The 22,506-nt window shown below is 41.0% G+C and overlaps 1 protein-coding gene across 2 annotated transcripts in view; it reads left to right on the top strand.

Moving 5' to 3' along the window:
- The window catches only part of ZSWIM6 (zinc finger SWIM-type containing 6), a 110,661-nt gene extending 96,617 nt beyond the window's left edge, over positions 1-14,044 (top strand). For both annotated transcript variants that reach the window (XM_075411561.1, XM_075411560.1), the window contains 5 exons: positions 479-614; positions 5,523-5,680; positions 6,173-6,336; positions 10,745-10,826; positions 13,169-14,044. In XM_075411561.1, the coding sequence (XP_075267676.1) occupies positions 479-614; positions 5,523-5,680; positions 6,173-6,336; positions 10,745-10,826; positions 13,169-14,031 (1,403 nt within the window). In that variant the 3' untranslated portion in view covers positions 14,032-14,044. The remainder of the gene's footprint in view (positions 1-478; positions 615-5,522; positions 5,681-6,172; positions 6,337-10,744; positions 10,827-13,168) is intronic.
- The last annotated feature ends 8,462 nt before the right edge of the window (positions 14,045-22,506 follow it).

The raw sequence follows: 22,506 nt of genomic DNA, 5'->3' as shown, positions 1-22,506 counted from the left end.
TACAAACATTTCCACTGTAACCACTCTTTTTACTGGTGGATTTGTGATGAATCAGTCATGCACCAACAGGGTGGATAGGGATTCATGTGCACAATGTAACTACGTGGAGGCAAAGCTAGGATTATCACTGTCTACTTTTGCATATCATAGGCTTGCTGAATGAGCGCCATGGAGTACTGGAACCATTCTGTCTGTCATTTGTGTGCACACTGGTAGTGTGCTTAGTACTATGCAGCTTGCAATCTGTCTTGTGGTCTCAAAGAATATATGGTGTTTAATATACTTGCAAAACATTGTATACATGCGATATATGTGTAATGTATTTCACAGAAAACATCAATATAACTTTACCTTTTGTACGGGAAGCTCTATCTCTGAGTACCAATTCTCACTGAAGGTATAGTGAGTGTTCTTAAAGGTCCAGAAGTTGAGTTGTAGCAGTATGTAAAGATTGACATTCTCCTTCTTTTTCCCGCAGCTGGACCATATAGTGGTTTAGGCGAAGTCATCCATAGAGAGAGCGTTCCAATGCACACATTTGCCAAGTATCTCTTCACCTCTCTCCTACCTCATGATGCTGAATTGGCATACAAAACTGCACTGAGAGCCATGCGGTACGTGTTCACGAGTCGCCTAGAAAGAACAGAAGTGGTGGTTGGGAAAAGGGGAAAAAGCTTGGTAATCAAGACCTAGTCTTTTTTCATGAAAGAAGCGTTCTTCCCTTTAAGGAGAAATTATTTTGCTTCTGTCATCTGTGAAAGCAACTGGTGTCTGTAGTAACTACAGTGTAATCATTTTATAAACGTACAATTAGTGTCTATCTACAACTGTACAACAGCATTCCCTATTACAAACTCTTCTAGAATCCCACTCTTGGGGCACATAGTTTTGTGTTAAATGACGACAGTGTTAGCACATGTGTTCTCTCTCCCATGTGGTTGTGTGTATGTGATGGTATTGGCGTGGAAATGAGGTAGGAGGCATCTCGCCAGCAGTCTCAGGATAATCTGCTGCTTAGCCTGTTTGGTAGGACTGTTTGTTCCACTGGTCGTCTTTATAAATTAACTCTCAGCGATAGACTTGAAACCATATGGTGTCGTCTGAGCCCGTACTTTTATTTGTGTTTCATAATGAAGCAGGCTTGGCCACCTCTGGGTGAATGTTGGCATTTAAATGAGGTATGTAATACAACAACAAAATGTCTGACTTGCATCCCGTTTGTCTTCAGTAAGCAGGAAAAAGATGTTTCTCAGAGTGCTCAGTGTGTACTGGCTTTATCGCAAGGCAGGCCACACTGGTGTCAGTGGCTAAGAAAAGCCTTCTGAAGGATGTTTCAGGAGCCTGAATGATCAGTGATAAATCTGTTGTCCACATACAATGCAGGGTAGAAACTGGTCCTATCTAGATTGTCTGGTCAGTGTCAAGAGCCTTGGATGATGGCTGACAAAGAATTGCCACAACTGAATACTAAGAGCAATCAAGTCTCGGATTTTTAAAAAAAACAACCAAACAAAAAACCGAACAAAAAAGTATTGGATTTCCTGATCATTATCAAGAATGATTGCATGGTGATTGAAGGACACACTATCCACATAAGTATTGTTTAGCTTCATCAGACAGATTGTCTCCCTGTGGTTTGGAAGTGTGTGTTCTGGAGCTAGTTTCTCCAGAAAGCTAAATGGGGAGAAGATGTTGCAAAGGACTAAACAGGAGGGCATACATAAGAATAAAACATAGCTGCTATCGGGTCAGGCCAAAGGTCTGGTTAGCCTGGTTTTTTTTGCCTCCAAGAGTGTCTAGTAACGGACATTAAGGAAAGAGTGTAAGAAATATGAAGGAGTGACCTTGCATACTGCTGCTTCTGATAAGCATTTTAGGAAATAGATTGAGAAGACAAAAGTGCATTACTGATAAACTACTGAGAACATTCAGACGTATGATCAGGAAGCTGTCCGGGCCACCTAAGTACACCCCTCTTCTTTTATTGCAAGTTAAGTGCGTTAATAACCCTGGTCATATCAGATCAGCACGATAGTACAAAATGCAATGGGTGGGGGTTTTTCTTTGCTTGTTTTTTTCAGTTGAAGGGGATTTTTTTTAAAAGGTCAATTTTATAAAGTAGACTTGTGTCCTTATGTTTATTTTCAGTTATTAACTTAAAGCATTTCTCAGATTGTTTGTGTGCAGTTTTCCCCCTTAAGCTAAACTACTGAAACCATGCGAAAAGGCCGGAATAGACATCCCTCAACAGCTTTGCACAGTCTACTGAACGCTTCAGTGAACGTGATGGCAGCATGCCATTCCATTTGAACAAGGATTTGGGCTTTGTCCAGAAACCAGTCATCACTGAAACCTTTTTTTCTAGAAGTTTCCTTTCTCAACTTGAAAACCAAGACACGGAAAAGACCAAAGACACTGAAAGATTCAAATTATGAGATCTCCAGTTAGTCATAGGTAGTGCCAGCCATCTTTTGGTATAAAGCTGTCATCTCAGCCAACGATGTTGCTTTTCAGACAGACCAGTAAAAGAAAGAGTTGACTGTTTCCATCTGGTAAAATCTCAGGAGACATCAGCCTAGTCAGGGCAGTTCTGTACAGCACTTTTGACATCACTTTACACGGCAGATGAGTGTTCAGCCCCAGACAATACTCAGTCCTTGTGTATTTTGACATTTGGCACTCTTCAGAAATGTGGACTGCAGTCTTGAACTGTGGTGGTGGCAGTTTTAGACACTTTCTGTTCCATGCCTGTCTGCATTCCTCAGCACTTCAAATTCTCCTGAAGAAGGCTGGTTACTCTTCCCATTTGCACCAAATTGATAGTTCAGTATATAAAGGACTCCCAATACAAACCCAGTAAAAAAGTAACTTAATACTGCCTTGAGAGGGGAAGAAGAAAGCAAAGATGAAGAATGAATGTCTGTGTCATGGTTGTGAGGTTGAGCGGATCAGAAGAGAAAACTTGAGCATCTTTTCTTCCATGGTAGGGAGGAGGTGGCTGTGGCAAAGAAAAATCTCATGTGGAAATTAGTAAAGATGCTGCATAGAAATCTGTGCAGTTGCTCATGCTTTTAGAAGTGGAGTATATTTCTTTCTTCACTTCAACCTTTATTTAAGAAGTCTCTTTGCTCTTAGCTCTAGCTAGTTGCTCTCCAGCCATAAGAGTTTAGTGTCAGTCTACACACAAGTCCACATGGGTCAATGACCCATGATGGCAGCTCTGGAGTATTTTACCTGTCTGTATTCAAATTGATCTGTTACTGTTTCATTTTTTGAAGCCTGTTTTAGTGTGTGGAACACTCTGTATGAAATCAGTGGAAGCTGAGACCAGGAAGCCTTCCATACATACACCTCTGGTCTGCAAGGGTAGGGTTGTGCTGTCCTTGATGGTCACTTCTGTCTACAGCTCTCTGCTTTTAGCACTGAAACATATGGAGCGGAACCTTGGAGAAAGTGGGTCTGCAGTGACCTAGTTGACTGCTCACTTGGAATCTGAAGTTGAATGTTTGGCTTAGTTTGGCTGATCCCTTGTTAAGCCTGAATTTCACCCAGGCTTTGGGAGCCAGACTTTAATGGTGATGTTTAATCACAAGGTAGCTCTGCTAAAATCTAGCTAAATAGTTGATATTTGAAGGATGGGGGGTGGGTGGGTGAAGAATGCTACATCTTCTTGTGCTTGTTCTGATGTTCCCTAATCTTGCCAAAATTGCATGAAAGCCACCAGTTCACAGCAGCATTTCTTTTCAAGCAAAAGAATATAGAAGAAGCTGGCAATGAAATTCAAAGTGACAGAAGATTTCCCCAAAATAGCCTCTTTGTTTCATGCTCTTTGTCTACTTGCTGTTACTCATAACCTAATAATCCCTTTTTGCATGAAGTAGTTCGGATTTGTACTGTTTATTGAAACCATCTAACAATGCATCTCTTCCCCCCACCCTCTTTCTGTGCTGGAGAAAAATAAGCTGAAGAGTTATATGTATTTTATTTTTATGTGTATAAAGCTATATAAAGAGGTGTCTTAGTGGTACTAGGGAAGAAATTTGACTCTTGATACAAATCAAAAGGGAGGTCGTTTTTTTTTTTTTCATATTAGCATGCACTTACACATGTCTGAAAATGTTAATATAACCTGCTGATAGTTGTTTATGTGGTGTGTTGTACTTGTATGTGCCTGCTAGATACCCTCCTGTGTATTCAGAATTTCTTGCGGAATTCTTAAAGATATTTTCATATACTTCAGGAACCTACAGAAAACTGATGGAACTTAAAACTATCTTACTGTGAAAAAGACATGCACTCCAGTTACTTAAAGAACTTAGGTATTTATTTAAGTGCAAGAAGTTATAACTTATGTTTAAATGAGCCTATTCCATGAGAAATATTCTAGCACAGAAAATCACAATGCATTGGATTTTCAGTATTCAGTAGCTACAGTTTTATTGACAAGAGATCCAATTTCCTTTGTCCTCCCAGATGAGTTCCTGCTAGAAAATAACTTGCCTATGCAACCTGGTAGAAACAGAACTCAGATATTAACACTGACTGTGAAACTAAGCACCAGAAAGGCTTTTCTTCTGAACATTGTCTTATTAATATCATCTGATGTCTCATGAACCTTTCATGTCCTGAAACTATGCTCAATTGTATTGAATAAAAATGCCTATTTTTGTTCATGCCTACTTTTTGCAGTGGCATTTATATACCATCTGGTGTACGGGTTGTATCTAGTGTATTGTAAGGACCATCAGCTGAGTCTCTGTTGTGGGCCATCCCTTGTGTTGTAGTAGTCAGTAACAAACGCATTAATTTGAGTTTTCCAATTATGAACTCTCCTTGTTGGATAAGACTGTTGTAGATTGATGCATACGCAAAGAAATTTTTGCTTCAGGATTAGAAAATGGAGTCTGAAAAGTAACTTTAAAGGAAACTGTCACTGCTGTTTGGGACCCTAACATCAGATTATGGTACGCTATAAAATGTTGGTAGGGTAGAGTTGAAGAACTTTAAAAAGTAGTCCTAGTTGAACAGTAAAATGTCTGTTTTGGATAGAAATTCATGTCTGAATTCATTGCAAGGTCAAAATCCAAATGACTTGTTTAGTATCCCTCTCTCTTACTTTGAGCATTTGTAAGTGAAGAAAGTATGTTCCAAATGTTGAAAACCGTTTACATGTTCTCAGTACAGTGGAGAACTACTCCACTTTGCTTCCTGAGGGCTGTGGTTCAAAGACAAACAAGGCGGGGAGAAAAGCAGCAGCTCTATGCATGGTGCAGAAAGTCGCTGCTGCCTTGGCTAATGGGAGGCTTAATTGTCATGTGAATTTCTGTACGTGCCCACTGATGTAGACAAGTTTGGCAAATAGATGTTGGAAATTCCAAAGAAATGGTTTTCCAATCTTTTTTTTAATAACCAAAAAGGCACATTTCGTAAACAAGGTCAAGTGTTCTTGCAGCTTTAGTTTTGCTCGTGAATAACCTAATGTAATAATAATTTAATGAAACAGGATTTCTTCCTTATTTCAGGTTGCTAGTATTGGAATCTACAGCTCCTTCAGGAGACATGTCCCGCCCGCACCACATTGCATCAGTTGTTCCAAACCGGTATCCCCGCTGGTTCACCCTAAGTCACATCGAATCCCAGCAGTGTGAGTTGGCATCAACCATGCTAACAGCAGCCAAAGGTACATTGCTGTCAGTTATGTACTCAGTGAAATGTATGCTTTTCATTGCATGGAGTAAATAGATTATAAGACTTGTGTTTAGGAATCCAAATTGCAGTCTGACAGGAGCTTGAAATGGGTACAGCAAACCGAACTGGCTTAAACATGTCACTTAAGTTCCCAGCCAAGTACTTAAGCTAGCTAGATGATAGGCAGATGAGCTTGGTTTGAGGGTAGACTGTGAGACCCAGGAGTGGACAAATCACTTGTAAAATTCACAAACGAAGATGACTTTTGGCCATGTACTGCACCAACACCATCAGGCACTGGAGTATTTTGTGCTGTCTTGTATCTTTCATTCATATGTGATTTGATTATGGAAAGTTTCTAAAAACAAAGTGTCTAAAACTGTAACATCATACTATTGCAGAGCAATGGGAGGTTTGACTATAATGCATCTCTAGTTGTTTTGGGACCTTGTTCTGTTTTGGTGACTCTGTTTGCACTTTACAGGTGATGTTCGAAGGCTGGAAACAGTGTTAGAATCCATCCAGAAAAACATCCACTCTTCATCACACATTTTCAAACTTGCCCAGGATGCATTTAAAATAGCCACACTCATGGACAGCTTGCCAGACATCACTCTCCTGAAAGTTTCTCTGGAGCTGGGCCTTCAGGTATTTCACTCCATTATTATTACAGTAGAAAAAAGGAATATGACCCAGTGTTGTTGGATATAGCTTTTAAGCACTGAGCTTTTTTTGAGCACTCTGTCTGGAGTTTTTACATTTTGTTTCTTTGTACCAAGCTTAATGTACAGGCAGACCAAGGCTCTGGATAGCCCCTTTGTGCCATTCGGGTGGAAGCTGGGAGTGGCTGGCTATTCAGGGGTGAGAGAAGACCAGTGCAGTGGGTTCAGGAATATATGTAGGACTGGCTAGGAAGCAAAATTATTCTGCTTGCCAGAAATGCATGGTATTTTCTGCATGATCTTGAGGAGTTTCTTACCATTCTTTCGCTTCCTTTCCCCTAAATGAGACTTGGTAGGCACTTGTTGAATTACTAGAGAAAGACAAGGTCAACCATAATGATGTGTTTTGGAGGCACGCTGTGCTGACAGCAGCCCTCTCGCTTCCTTCATCAAAATCCTGTATTCCACGGGCTGTGGGATGGTCAGATCCATCAGACTCAGCTTGAGGTGTACAAGAACCTCAGATGAGTTTTCAGGCTCTTAGGAGACACTTTGCAAGTTAAAAAGAGGCAACTAAGTTTTAGGTATCTGGGGTAATATTGCCTGACACTGATGAATCCTGGAGTTCATTTCACTGTTCATTACACAGTTCATTTCAAGAAAATAAATCTCTTCATCCCTCTTCAGGGAGTTCTTAAAAAAAAAAAAATGCAAAAATCAGAAAACCATTCATTACTCTGCTTCAGTAAACAAAGCTCCAAAAGCTTCTGGGAAAAGGATATTATCCCGGTTGCTTCTCATGCCAAAGAAAGGAACTATCTGCCTATTCTAGACATTTAACAGCTAAAGTCTTAAACCAGAAAGCTGAGATTCTGTATACTTTGTTAGCCTTTCATATTTACAGGATTGCTGTGGAAGTCTGCTTCTTTAAGTCTCGGTATGTTTCTGCCTTAAATGTTTGTTTACTTGAGAGCAAGATTCTTATGATTGATCTGTGTGTCATCTCAAGCATTCACCAAGTGTCACTCAGTGGTAGCAGCACATATTGGATATAACTGTATTTGTGGATACCCCTTTGTGGTTGATGATGTTGTCAGAAAGTGTTCAGTGAGATCTAGTTAAAGAAATGCCATGAACCCATACTTACTCCTCAGTCCCAAGGTTTGGAACAAACTGATATTGAATTTGTCCACTGTTCTGTCCCAAGCTTATGAGGGTGTTTTAAGAATCTTAGAGGTAGTTTGCTTTCCAGAAGGAAGATGTGTAGCAGTTTTCTGGTAGTAACTCACAGCTGTGTAGACTTTTACAGTAACACTTTTCCTACAAAAACCTTTCATGTCAGCACTGTCTCTAGTGGCCTACAGATGCTTCCCCCTTGCCTGCCCCCCACCTTAATGGCAATTAGATTGTCTGTATTCGTTATCTAGTATCTGACTAGTTATGACATTTATGTGCCCTAGAAAGCTTTCTCCCCTGGTGGTAAACTAAACGGCAGTGTCCTCACAGGTAGACTATTTATTTTGCCTCAGCTACAGCAATGACAAGTTGGCCTGGCTGGGCGGGGGAGATGATACCAACAATTTCATAATTACGTCACTGGGATCTCTGTGACAGAAAAGCCTCTAATATTGTTCTAGGCTTGGGAGTAACGTATAGACTCCTGAGTTCTTTCTCCCTACTTACAATGGCAGCATGTGTTCTGTGACTCAGTAGAAGGAAAGCTTTTAAACGGGTGGTGGAAAGAGGCCGTCAGCGTGGCCAGATGGGCATGGAGCATCTCAGCTATATTCTGTCCTTCAGAACCTTGCTGGCACAGATGCTGTAAGATCTGCAGGTACAGGAGGGGCTTCTATTCCTATGTTTGCCTGTTGTATGCTACCTCAGTGCAAGTAAGTATTACTGCACACATGAAAATAGGTACTGCTGGCCGAACTGCTGAGCAAGTTAGTGCAGATGATCACTCTGGGTATTTGGCAAGTGGTGTCCTTTCCCCCCAGCCAGTGAATGAATGAGTAAAGAAGTGAAATTCCTTCCAGTGTGTACGATGAAGAGGTTTTGCATTGGTGTGTGAGCTAATTAATTGTTGGTTAGCCATTTCTTGTGGTGCTGAGATCTTCTGTTCCTCTATAAGAAATTATTACGAAGATCTGTCAAGATGAGGTCAAGGCTATTCTGTGTGGAAGAGAGCCTGGCTTTCAGATAAGCTATGTAATTCCCAGGGGTCTCTCATCATTTTCAGACTGTTGAGAAGCTCTCTTCAGTTGATAGTACAGATCTCGGATAGATCTTGGACAGATGTGGAACTCCTTTTTAGGAAAAGGTAGTTCAAGAATGTACTGAGCAGCAGTGAAATAGTTCTTTGAGTACATGTGCTACAATATAAATTAACTTCAGCTCCTCCTTGGTCAGGACATCAATACATGCTTTATTTGAAATCCTTGGGGTTTTTATCATCAGTAAAGGGCCCCTCTCTTGTTGTTCTCAGCTTGTCAGTTTAATTAAATGAAGGCACCTAATGCCAGAGTAGTTTGTCAAGAAACTTTTCCATGTCAAGAAACTAGATATGGTATTGTTTTTTGCTCTGAAGTTAGGACTGGCTACACTGGGACTGTTAATATGCCCACTGCAAGTGCTAAAGGCTCTTGTGACTGCTGATCCTTTTACAGACCGCCATGGTAAGGGAAGTCAAATCAGAGGACTGACTTTCAGAGAAGTTGTCATTCACACTGGTGTGTTTTTGGTTTTTTTGGGTTTTTTTTTTTTTTTCTTACCTCCTTCCCTCCCTCACCAGTAGCAGAATTCAGTCCATAACCCTGTATTTTCTGTTGGATTCACTCTACTTGGAGCAAGCTGAAAATTCATTGTGGGTATTGAAAGAGTGTTAGCCTTCAATTTGTGTGTGTGTCAATACAGGAAGTCACCTAGACCTCTTCCCTTTGGACAGAGTGGGACAGAGTTGCACTCCAAAGCATTTTGACTTGGGGCTGCCCATCTTTCTTCCATAAAGACTTCAAGCGAAGGCTCGTTCCATGATTCACCTGAGCTATGTTTTCATATTTTAAACTGTGTTGGGTTGCTCCTTACAGATCAGTCTGCTTTCTTTCAAAATGCTATTCTCCATTCTAGCACTTAGATAATTGTTTAGTTAAAATGATACCACAATGTCTGGGGCCAGCAAAGCTGGCCTTATCCTGTGACTTTGGATGATGTACAACCAGTCGCCTGGGTCTCAAGGTGGTAGTGTTTGGAGGCCAGCTTGGAACCACTTGTGGTTCCTTATAACTAGGCTTCTTAAAGATCATCTGTGTGTTTGTGCTCCTCAGCAGTCTTTCCATCTTTTTAATTATGCTGTTTACAGCATAAGACTAAAAGAGGTGGCAGGAGTAACAAATATGACAGAGGGCTACATGCCAGTTTGAAGTCACCTTAGGGGTAGGAGAAGATATGGGTTGAGAACCCTCTTACAAATGCTGCTGACTCCAGGCTGTTTTGTGAGTGCATTTCCTGAGTTTAGTACGTAAAGGTCATTGCTGAGAGCTCTGTGATTGACCTATTGTGCTCTTTATTTGATTGCTACAAATAGTAATACCATAGTATGTTCTGTATCTGTGGGGTCTGTCCAGGTAGCTGAAGCTTTACATCTATTTTCTATGCAGTGTTTGTTTTACTGAATAAATGTATTTTCCCATGTTTTGAGAAACAACGTAGGCAGTAAGTGCAGGTGATGTAAAATACGAGCACTGCAATCAAAGCTTAAAGTCCTTTTTGTAGGATTCTGAAGGATTTACGATGGAACTTCTTTGCAAGGACTACTTGTTCAGAGAGAGAAGTCATTGCTGTGGGCTTCCTGATAATACCTGGATATATCTGGAACTGTATATATACACAGAATAAACGGCCAGTGAAATCACAGTACACTAACTCCTGTCTGTATTGTTGAAATAAATGAAAAGAAACGCAGATGAGGGAAAAATTGAAGAGGTCACTTTGCCCAACAACAGTTGACACATTTCCACTTTGAAGACTACTGTGCATAGAGGAAGGAGACATGATATAATTTAATTTGAATAATTGGTAATTGATTGGGCTTTTTTGATTGTTTGGTGGGGCTTTTTTGTGGAGTGTTTTTTTTCTTCCCCACGAATAAAACAGTATCCCTCCTCTAGCCTTGGAGGATCTACAGTCAGAATTACTCTCTGCATGCTATTCTAAGAGCAATATTTTTCAAATCTTTTGACCTATCAGCTAAAAAAGAGGTAAACAGAGTGGAGAGAGCAGGAGGCAGCCATTTTGAACCTTTATTGTATTTGAGTAACTTAAAATCCATCATTGTTGGTATATTGCCTTGATTGGTAATAGGATTAATTTGTATTTTGTTTGTGTTGTTTTAATAGGTGATGCGGATGACGCTGTCAACACTGAATTGGCGACGGCGGGAAATGGTGAGGTGGTTGGTAACATGCGCAACGGAAGTAGGTATGTTCTGAGATGCTTCTTTTGTCAGCTAATCTTAGAGGGCTTGATCTTCCTTGTCAACACAGGTTCTGCAGATGTCTGCCACTTTCTGTTCACCTATAAAATTTCTTTGATGAGAAGTCATTAGGCAGTGATGAATGGTTTTCTAGGCACAGACCAAGTGAGACAATAGTTGAGTAATGCAGGGTGACTTTTCTGCAGGGTGGGGGTGTGCATAACCTATGGGAAAAACCTCAGATTTCCATGTGTTCCCTCCATGATGGGTGTGGGTTTGAGGCTGTGGTAAAGAAAAGGCTTGTGGTTATGGGCTGTTGTGCTGTGCTACAACTTTGCTTGCTCCAAAAGGCCAGGTGAGGCTCTGAAAGGCAAGTGAGAGCTATTTGTTCAGCTGTGGGAGGAGGAACCAGAAAACAGGTGAATGAAATGCTGGGGATGCCTTCTGTGTGGCAGGCAGGGTCTCATGAAGGAGTTCTCATTGTAAGGGTTATTTTAAGCTGCTGGGTAAACCCAAGCTTAGAGTGTAATGTGTCTTTGTTATGTGGCTATGATGTTATGCAAGCCTCTCATGTGCACTGTAATGCAAACTGGATACCAGTGTACCTGTTGTTAACCATGTAAGATGAAAAGGTGGGCACAGAACCAACCTTACACTTACAAGGACAGCAGTGGGTGAATAGTGCACTCAGCAGGACATTCTGTTCATTTCTGGGCTTTGCCATAGCTTTCCTGTGTGTCTTCATGAGGTTTCCCTTAGCTTCTGGATTCCAGTTTACCATCTGCAAGATGAGGATACAGAATCTGAAAGTGAAGATGAGTGCATTAAAGACTGGGTAGCTGTCAAAAAAAAACCCCAAAAAACCAGACCCAAAACCTGACAACCAGCAACTGTGATAGTGGGGACACAGAATTACTTACAGTAAGAAAGCAGTTTTGATTGTCACTAAAAGTATTTCTGGAAAGCATGCTTCCCTACTGTATTTGTTTCGTACATCAGAGTTGGATTATATTGGGTAGGTGCTTCTGGAGTTTCAGAACTTCAGAGGATTGCCACTGCTTATTCTCTGGGTTAGTTTATTCTTTGCTTTGTGCTTAACTGGGAAATTAATGTTGTCAGCAGCATGGGAAAATACAGCTTGCCTTTGTATGCCCTCAGCCAGAAGAGGTTTGTGTCTGCAAATTTTCATGCAATGCTCTTGTTTTATTGCTTTTATATCTTTGCTAAGATAATTATTGCTGAGGCTATCTTACACGTATTAGTGCCTGGGTATTATTTTGTGCAGTTACATATCGGCAAATAAAATGCTGGTTTTAGTACTGCTTTAAATTAGTTTACATATTCTAATAGAACTATCCCATAAAGAACCTATAATGTCATGCAGAGTACTCTAGAGACTTAATCAAGTTGGTAAAGCAAGGAATCTGTTTATTTAAATGAAGATCTGATATTCTCTGGCTATGCTGAATTGTTGCACAGGAGTGAAGGGGTGCATGGGAAGCATCAGAGTCCTACAGAGAAAATGAGGACCTCTGGGTGTGGTTTAGGTGGGCTCACAGATGTGCGTAAACTGCGTCTAGCAATAATGTGGCACTCTAGCTGGCTGTAAGGTTCAATTTGTGGAACACATTAGTCACCGTTTCCCCCTTCCCCTGCCGCGCACACACACACATATGCCAGGAATAAAGTGATACTAAGGAAAATGCCCATTTCAGATAATATCCAGTAGTTCAGATTGCTCAGAGTATTTCCCTGATAAGGACCTTGACGTTCAGGCACATAATGAATTTCATACAAGAGATATCTGTAGAGCTTGTTGGGAGGAGGTGGGGTTAGGATTTTTTTTCTCTTCTCTTTTTAAGGTGTGCTTAGTGTTTTCTGTTAAGGTGTGCCATGGTGTTCTATTAAGAAAGCCATTTAGCATATTTTCATATTCTTTGTGCATGAACTGTACCTTGAGATGCACAGTGAGAAAAGAAGTTAAAATTGCCTTGTAAAAGTGAGGGCTGCTTTTTAAGTGATGTGATGAGACCAAATGAGCCAGAACTTACCCAAACTGTCTTAAATAACAAGTAAAACAGCTCAGTTGTCACACCAGGAGATTAAAGTGTGTCTTGCAGGTTTTTCTTGTTATTCTCTGCATTTCAGTGATTGCTGCAGAGTTTGCACAGTAGCCTTTGTTTTAATGTCCTTTTCCAGCCATGCTGTCTGGTTTAGCCCTACTTGCTGAAGCATATCCCTTGGATGTACTGGCAACCTCTTAGACTTTGCAAATGTAATCTCTTCCTGAACATCTGTATTTGCTGGGTTTTGTCAGTTGTGGCTAATCCTTTCTTTCTCTCCCCAGGTGTTTATGCACTGGATAGTATCATGCAAAACTGGTTTACACTTTTCACTCCAACAGAAGCCACTAGTATTGTTGCTACAACGGTGATGTCCAACAGCACCATCGTCCGTCTGCACCTGGACTGCCATCAGCAGGAGAAGTTGGCCGGCAGTGCTAGGACGCTTGCTCTACAGTGTGCCATGAAGGATCCTCAAAACTGTGCCCTCTCTGCACTGACCTTATGTGAAAAGGATCACATAGCTTTTGAGACCGCTTACCAAATCGTTCTAGATGCTGCTACAACTGGCATGAGCTACTCGCAGCTTTTTACTATAGCACGGTACATGGAGCACCGTGGTTACCCCATGCGGGCCTACAAGCTGGCCACTTTGGCCATGACACATCTCAACCTGAGTTACAATCAGGACACACACCCTGCCATTAATGACGTTCTGTGGGCATGTGCGCTCAGCCACTCCCTTGGGAAAAATGAGCTAGCAGCTATAATACCTCTGGTGGTCAAAAGTGTCAAATGTGCAACAGTACTGTCAGACATTTTGCGTAGGTGTACTTTGACCACTCCTGGCATGGTGGGACTTCATGGAAGGAGGAACTCTGGTAAGCTTATGTCACTGGACAAAGCCCCTTTACGGCAACTCTTGGATGCCACAATTGGAGCCTACATTAATACAACTCATTCACGTCTCACTCACATCAGCCCACGACACTATAGTGAGTTTATAGAGTTCCTCAGTAAGGCCCGGGAGACCTTCTTAATGGCTCATGATGGTCACATCCAGTTTACACAGTTTATTGACAACCTAAAACAAATCTACAAAGGCAAAAAGAAACTGATGATGCTGGTTCGTGAGCGGTTTGGTTGACTAAAATGTGTGAATGGGGGGGTTGGGGGGTGGGAGGGGTGGTTTGTTTTTACTTGAGCCTGCCTTTGTATCCTTTTTAACTTAAAGAAACAGAGCCACACCGGTATTATATGTGTATAGTTATATTGAGTTTGCAGACTAAACTGTCATGTTGTGAAAGTTTGTGTGTTTAATTTTTTTTTTCCTTTTTTCTGTTTTGTATGAAAGAGGTTAAAAAAGGTTTGGTTTACACTGAGTATATGTTGTCAAGTGGCAAAAGCCCACATTGCTCTCCTGTTCTTTCTGTATACGTTCACAGCCTCAAAAACAAACATGTATTGCAATGGCTTTAAAAACCAAACAAAACACCTCCATCCTGTGATAAGTACCTCGAATGGATTCAGCTTTACTCCTTTGTAACTCATCCTTACATTTCAGCATACTTAAACAAACCAACAAGTGAAATACTAATAGTTAAAAGGCTGACCACGTGGCTTTGCAGTGCTGTTCATCCAGAAGCATGGCACACAATGCTTGTGCATGTGGAAACTTAGCGACTGTCAACATACATTCTCAGGGATTTATCAAAAAAATTAAAAAAAGAATGAGAGCATTTATTGTACTGTATATATATTATAGTATATGTCTGAATATTGAAAAATATAACATTAACTAATTTATAAAAAAAAATCTATGTAATGCAAAATACTTGAAGCTGCAGTAGCTTGGTTTTAAACAAAAAAGAAAACCTATCAGAAGGACTAAAGTGCGCCTTGCTTCAGGGTTGGCTCAGGTGGTGAACTATATGCTGGGCATCTATGCAGAGCCACCTTTTGAATTGCATGGTTGGACTGATACCTAATGGGGAAATTTTATATATATATATTTATACAACCCGTGTATACATCTATGTGTATACACACATACACACATGCTTGTAACAGGCACTATAGTAAAGAGGGACAACAAAAAATACACAGCCAGAGCAGCAAGCCTTAGCATTAAGAATACAGTATGCCAGAATCGGGGTTTGTGCCTCCTAGCCTAGAAGACTTAAAGAAGTATCCTTTTTGACACAAAACGCAAAATGTTTTCCAAAATGATTGACATGATACATTACGCCTTTGCAGTGAGCTAATAATAAGCTAACCTTTGTGCACAAATAACATATATATATATTATATATATATATTCTGCATAGGTATTTTGACTTTGTGCAGGACAGAAAGTTGTGTAGGTATGACTGTTCTACTTTTCAGTTTGTTTTTTTAATATATTTTATTTTCTCTAGAATTACTCAAACAAAAGCAGCCTTCTATCTTGCCTTGTCTTAATGCTTTAAAATAACCAAACTGGAGATCTAACTACCAAACTGTTCATTATATTATTAAATACCGACTTTGGTTACAATGTAGTGTCTTTACTTTAGCTGATGGTTCTGTATCCTTGTGCTTTTTAAAGCAGTTTTTATGTTTTGGTGCAAAAGTTGTCCAGTGTCTCTTGTTCCCTTCATTAGAGAACATGCTAGAGGTATGTTTGTAGGTATTTTTGTTTAGAAAAAACTATTTCATGCTCTCCATTTTATTTATTATAATAGGTAAAAAGGTTGTATTTCATCACCCATGTAAACATGCTCATGAAGTTGAAAGTAATTAAAATTTGATACACTGATATCAATTTATTTATGTAACTAAATCGCTGTTTTATAAACTTGTTAATGATCAACAATTTTTTTGTTTTGATTAAAATTAGTTTTTTGAAAGTTGATTCTGCCTTCTTTATGGTGTCTGTTACTGGCGTTGAATTATGTACAGGTAGTTCATAGATCTTAAATGCCCAGCTTGCAACTTCAGTGTGTTACCGTGGCAAGCAGTATGACCAACAAGCCCACAAAAGCAGTGGTTTGTTCCTCAAAATCTGCCGAGGAATGGCAGTGTTCACAGTTGCTGGTGGAAGACGACCTGGTGCATCGAAGGAGGGACCAAATGCTGCCAGTGACTGAAAATGCGGGGTCTGTACAGCCAGCAGTAAACCTTGGCCTGCTGCCGTGGTGGGATGCTAGAGTGTGTGGGGGTATGTTCCCATGCAGTGGATCATTTCGGTGACCGTGAGAGTTGAGATGTGCTGTGAATATACACAAGGACAGTTCTTGCTGGTTTTGGATTGACTTTTCCAAAGTATTTTGAGCCATGCAGCTCACTCCACACAGTATGGGGTTCTTGCTCACCAGCTGACAGCCAACATTTCTGCTTTTTTGGAGCCCTTGCTCTGTAGGAGTTGTGGGAGTATTTCAGCCATCAGTGAAGAATGGGGTACAGCATGCTTGAAAATTGAAGAGGATCTTTCTGCTTTAGCAACATCTTTATCATCTTAGCAAAGTTACATGGTGTCATATTGGACTACGTGATCTGAACACCTTCACTTTTTTTTTGAGTATCTTCAGCTGAAAAGAGAATTGGCATGCAGCAAGCAACTATCGGAGACGCCAATGTATCCATGAATTCTGACAGTGAGGCTTGTGTCACTGGAAGATGAAGGAGGAAGAGATCTGAATCCTTGTACAACTTGTTATGTAAAATATAAGCCTTTACCAAGCCTTGCTATAATAGCTGAATTCTCCTGACCTAACAGTTCTAACCTTCTGTAGCTTCTGTGACTTCTATCCCTTTCAAGTACTGAATCCTCATAACATTTTGGTTTTGTTACTTCGTCCTGGATGAATTTTCTGCTACAGACAGTAAGGAACAAGAGGGATGCTCTATTCTGTAATAGGGTTTGCATGGGTTTGGTTGTTTTGGGGTTTTTTTTGCCTCTTAGAAAGAATTAAGGATATTGTGGATTATGTAGATTGCAAAACTGAAGCATGTTTGAAGACCAGACTTTAAAATTAAATGGAATCCTGATGGTTGCGACCTGCTTTTGATGAGCACAAAGGCTTATTCTTCTTTCAGAACTGATGAAAGTTTATTTGGCTTGTTTTCGTGACTGAGCAAGATTTCTTCTGTATCTGCAGTTGTGCTGCATAGTAGCGTTAGCACCGTGTTAAAACCCCTCAAGGTCCAACAGTGGCTTGGCCAATCTCTCTAGCAAACATGCCTAGATAGGTACTGCTCTTGTTTCGTGGGGGTAGTAAGAACCCAAGAATGAGAGTGCACAAAAAAAGGTGCCTGAGGGCTGTCTTATTGAAAACTGATCAAATATTTCCATTATTTCTAAAATTACATATTGCAGTGAATTCTGAAGCACAAGGAAGCCTAGTCAAAATACAATGTCTCAGATTCCGTATCTTCTCTTCAGAGCCACATGTTTGAGATGCACAACTGAACATGACTGCTACCATTATCTCCAAGTACTTCAGTGCTTTTTAACACTCCTTTAAATGAGAACTTTTTTAAATTCACGGTTGCTATTCAGTAGTGAAGGGAACTGAACAGAATTCTATGTTGTAGGTTACCATTGAATCTTCGTTCTTGTGGTGAGTCGAGTGAAATCCTGAAAGGTGGTATTATTTCTGTATTACGAGACTGTCTTGCAGCTCAAGAAAACTGACTTTGCCTGTAAGTTTTTCAGATTTACTTTATCGATTCTGCCAGAACAGAAGCCAGAGAGATTTTCCTTACCCAAATTACATTACCTTCATTTAGCTTTTTAGTATTTCAATGCTTACTTCATTGCCACATCCATTTTTCCCATTAGAGAAAACTGCACAACTTTTCAGCATGAAAAAGGGCAGGAAAGGCACATACGGGAGACTTGGACTTTCACGTGCAACTGAAATCCAAGACAGCTTCTGTTGGAGTGCTTTGTGTCTTACTCTCAAAATCTTTGGTTTTTAATGCTGTGGATTGCATGTATATGGCAAGAAATTTATTATATTGAGAGAAATTGCAGGTAATATTCGGAGGCTAGAGCTGCACTGAGAGGACTGGAACTGTATTTCACTGTGGTTGTCTAGTAGAACAGATGGAGCTCTTCCAAGACAGTGCATCTGCTAATAGGTACAATCAGTGCTTTGGATGACCAGTCGACAGTTCTTGGAATACATATGAAATTCTGAAGGACTTTTTTACTATGAAAAAGTAAAATTGGCTTCCTAGTATTTTTAAGGGTAGAAGATATAAGTGGTTTGCATTAGTAAGCTTCTCTTCTATAGAGAACCCATATTCCATCATTTTCTTTGTATATCTATACAAAGTTTCCTGCTGCAAGCTTTCAGAAGTCTCTGTGAAAGTCACTTCTCAATAATGCTTTAGTGTTCTGTCAAATTAGTTTGAGCTACAATTTTCTTTCAGGCTTGTCTAGTAGCAATAAAGTTTTTCATTTAAGAGGGTATAAATAACGCAAGTGCATCAAAACTGGGGTGCTGCTAACATGGAGAGGAAATTTTGCTTTTGGAGTTGTGCCAATTTAGGTTTGTAGTTCCACAGAGTGTTTTTGCGCTAGACGTAAATCTATTTCACTGAGATGCCTTCAATGTGATTAAAACATGCACTTTTACTGAATAATCGCCCAGCCTTGCATTTCAGTTTTGGAAACTAAAGTTGTGAAAATTCATCTACTTTTAATGCAGGATATAATTTGGAAAAATAGCAACATAGCCAATACCTTTACAGAATTAGGAAGGATGATACCCTCAGGTATTATCTTGCTCTGCAGTTCTGGCTGAAGTGTTCATAGACAAACATTTTCCATCCTTTTAAGTGCTTGTCCTTTTGAAAGCATACATTTTGCAAGGATAGATGGGGAAGCAAGGAGCACAAGTCATAAAGTGTTATGTCCAGCCCTTGCCTCAGGACAGTGCAACAGGTAGTACAGTTTTAGGTGTATTACAGCATGTTACAAACTGCACTGAATATGAGATGAAAAGCTTTGTAAGATTCTTACTGGAGAGACAGCGTGGTGTTGGGGGTAGCTTTACTTGAGAGAAGAGGTTGCTGCGATTTGCCTCTCTTCTAGAAGCGAACACTCCATACCGCACATAGGAAGACAGGAGTGTTACCTTTAACAACTTGGGCTGTCAGCGTCAAGTAGCACCTAGCTGTCTGCTGAGATGTTTGTGATCCATCCTTACAGGTCGTATCAGTATCCCTAAAGTTAATACAGGTAGAGCGCTGTATGCTCTGAGAAAAAGAGCTAGCCTTACAAAGAAGATGACATCAGCTGCTGTATTTGCAGACGTCCACAAGGTCATATGATTGAAGATGTCTATCAACATGTATTGGCTACAAAACACAAATTATTTCTAAAACCAACCTTGACAGATTTCTATAGCCCTTGTTGTACACAGCAATTATGACTAGAAAGTACCACAATCAAGAACTGCCACAGCAGCCAGCCAGTGAGTAGTCTTTTACTGACTTTCATACCGACTGCATTTCATTGTTACAACTTTCCTTTTCTTCCTCTTTAGCCTTTGTCTTTTTACAGATGTAATTTCAAGAGCTTTATATTTGGAAAGATGGTTACCTGGAAGACTACGTGCTTGTGGTCTGATGATGTAAAATGAGCAATGGAGCTATTGCTGCATGGTGTTGGAAGTATCTGTTGAGTAGTGAATGAGAAGGGTGAGCTGTTCAGTCACACTTACTGTAGGGGCCGGTGAGCTGAGGCCTAAGGCGGCAGCCGCAGCCGGCTTCCAGAACCAACACTATCTGCCTTCCTACCACTGACCTTGGAGTTGCTTGTCTGACCACAGAGAAGTCTTAGTTCGGCGTCCTAGGAATCAAAGGCAAGTCCCTGTTCATAGAAGGATTCTGGAAAGTCGAAGAACGGACAAGGGTGATTAAGGACAGAGCTAAATATTCCTCTGGTGGAGCTGCTGGAATTACATCAAGGCTAATCTTGGCAGACACTTTTGGGAAGCCTGTTAGTTAGAAGAACAACAGTGGTGAGAGAAGTAGTGCCAAATTCTGCCCGGTCAGTGGGCAGGAAAAATCTTTTGGGGTTTGCAGCCTCCGATTCCCAATGACCTGAATCTCGTTAAACAGCACGACGACTGTTTGTAGTGCTCTCTTTACCGCCTAGCTTTTCCAGCGTGCAGGGAAATGAGTCACGCAGACTGCAACTCATCTCGTATCAGATGCGTTACCAGTGGTATCCCTGAAGCCCTCTGCCCCTCTGAAAACAAGAGGCCTGGGACAAAAGTTGGCCTAGCTTGGGCCATGTTGCCTGCATGTTAAGGAACCATTAGCAGCACAACCAAACCAATTCAGGAGGCTAAAGCTGCAAAAGGTAAAACTGCATGAAAAGCTTTCCTGGGGAGATCCTCTTTGTATAATGCTTAACAGCAGTTGTTCCCTTAAATGAGTGGAAATCATGGTTTCTGAAGAAAACATGATTTCGTTTGTGCCTCTAAATGACACTTTAAATATGTTTAATAGAGCAGTATGGTAACTAAAAATATCCTAAAATAACTACCAAAGTTGCAGACATGATTGTCCTGCTAACTGATTGCTAAAAGGAACCAACGTACTTGAAGGGGAATTTCTTCCCCTTCCTGAGAGTGTCAGGAGGCATTTTTGGACGGTGTTTTGTTTCCTGAGTATAAAAGCCTTTTTTCTCTGGGCACCTAATGGCTGAATTCCAGGTATGGTGTGGACACAGCCGTAACCACAGGAACACTCTGCCCCGTTACTCAGGATGTCTTTGCTCCACCACTGCTCGGCATCAATACAAATGTCTGACCCAATGTATAGTTTGTTCTCCAGCAAACTGCAATTTTTACATCCTTGAGGGGGCTGTCTCCACTCTTGTCTGCTGCGAGGTCTGAGGAGTTTTGGTTTTGAAAGCTGAGATTCTTCAACCATGCTCAAGAATCCAGGGTCTAAAATAAAAACCCTAAGCACTAGCCGGTTGTAAGCTTGCTTAGTTGCTACTTAGTCATTTGAGACTTTCATATACTATGTCTAAATCACATAACGGGCAACTGAGAAGCCTAATAGGCACATTGGGAAATTTTAGTGTGAGATGATACCTAAATACTGAAAAAGAGACTGCAGCATTGCCTTACAGAGAGTTGATTGTACAGGGAGACTGTACGCACAGGGTTTTCAAGCTGCTCTGAACCTGTCAATATTCTAAGGGAAGGTTATTCCATGTGAGAAAGATTAATTATTGCACTAACACAGTGGCTTTGGTTTCTCAGCCTGTATTTTCCCAACTGTCGCTGTATTCTCCATCTGGAACCATCCAAGACTTTTTCCATACCTCAGCAATTCTCTTCTTCCATTTCACCACTCACAAGGTGTATGCAGTGTGATACTGTGTTCTCCATGCTGGGCTGCACTGCTGTAACGTAGCAAATACAGTTTGGTTTTCTCTGGAAACCCTGAGCCTTACACTGGTCAGTTCCTGCCTCTCGGAGATAATTAGGGACTATATATGCTGTTCTCAGTTGGCTCATGAGGAAGCGATGCAATGCTATTCAGAGTTTGATGCTTTCATCCTTTGATGAAAGTTTGATGCTTTTGATTCCTTTTGTGAGTGTATTGACTTCCTCACAGAGGAAATGCAGGCCGTAAAAGCCAGAAGCTAGCAAGAAGTAATTTTTATTGTAAAAGGCAAAGATTTTCCAACATTTGTTCTTTCATAGGAGAGCAAAAAATCAGGAAAACAATAATTACCAACAAAAGTTTGGAGCACATCACGAAGCATGTACACTGCCAGGGCACAGGTTCTCCACTCCTAGAAACATCCAGGCAAATGAGAAAGGATGATGTGGTGTTTTAGTTGCCTGTTGTTTAGTACCCAGATGGTCTGTCTAGTTTTGGGATCCGTGGGGGCGATCAGATTGGATTCACTAAAATGGCACTGGCTCTGTGTAGCCCAGTGTGACAATGCTAGTTTAGCCACCTGTTTGTCGTGCTGAACTGAGAATGATGTGTTTCTGGCACACTTGCCACTTGGGCAATCTCCCTGTGCTATCTCGTTGCTCACTCCACACATCTAGGTTATCTGTTACCAGCAGCAATCCTGAGTCTCTGTTTCCTGCTGATGAGAAATTAAATGAAAGAGGTTTCTAGCATTTGGCCTGGTGCTGGAGAAGTGCAGCTGCACTGATAGGTCTGAGCAGAAGCCTGAGCTTTAGCAACTGCTGAGTTCAGGGCCTGAATTTGCCCATAGTTTTACACGGTTTTTGTCTTTGCCACTATTAAAGTGTGTGCTTACAGGTGAGCATGTTCAGTGGGGGCAAACGTAGACTGACCTCCTGGTGTGGGGACAAAGGGGGTGTCCAAGCCCGAAAATGGCTGATAACTGTGGGCCCAAGCTTGTCTTCAGGTGCTGCAGCTGGGTGAGACATTTGTGGACCAATGCACAGAACAGGATGGCTTGTTAGCTGATATCCATAGCTTCTGGCTTTCCAACCAGCGTGTGCATCCTGCGAGGACATGCTATGGCTGGGCCAGAGGACAGCAAGTGGGACAAAACAACCAGGCAATGTGTTTGTTTCTGGCCACAACTACACAGCTTGATAAACCATGGGCATAGGCAGCCCTG

This window comes from Opisthocomus hoazin, chromosome Z (genome assembly GCF_030867145.1).
Source record: "Opisthocomus hoazin isolate bOpiHoa1 chromosome Z, bOpiHoa1.hap1, whole genome shotgun sequence".
Classification (NCBI taxonomy): Eukaryota; Metazoa; Chordata; class Aves; order Opisthocomiformes; family Opisthocomidae; genus Opisthocomus; species Opisthocomus hoazin.
The sequence above is the reverse complement of the archived record's forward strand: the minus strand, read 5'-3'. Positions and strand labels throughout refer to the sequence as shown.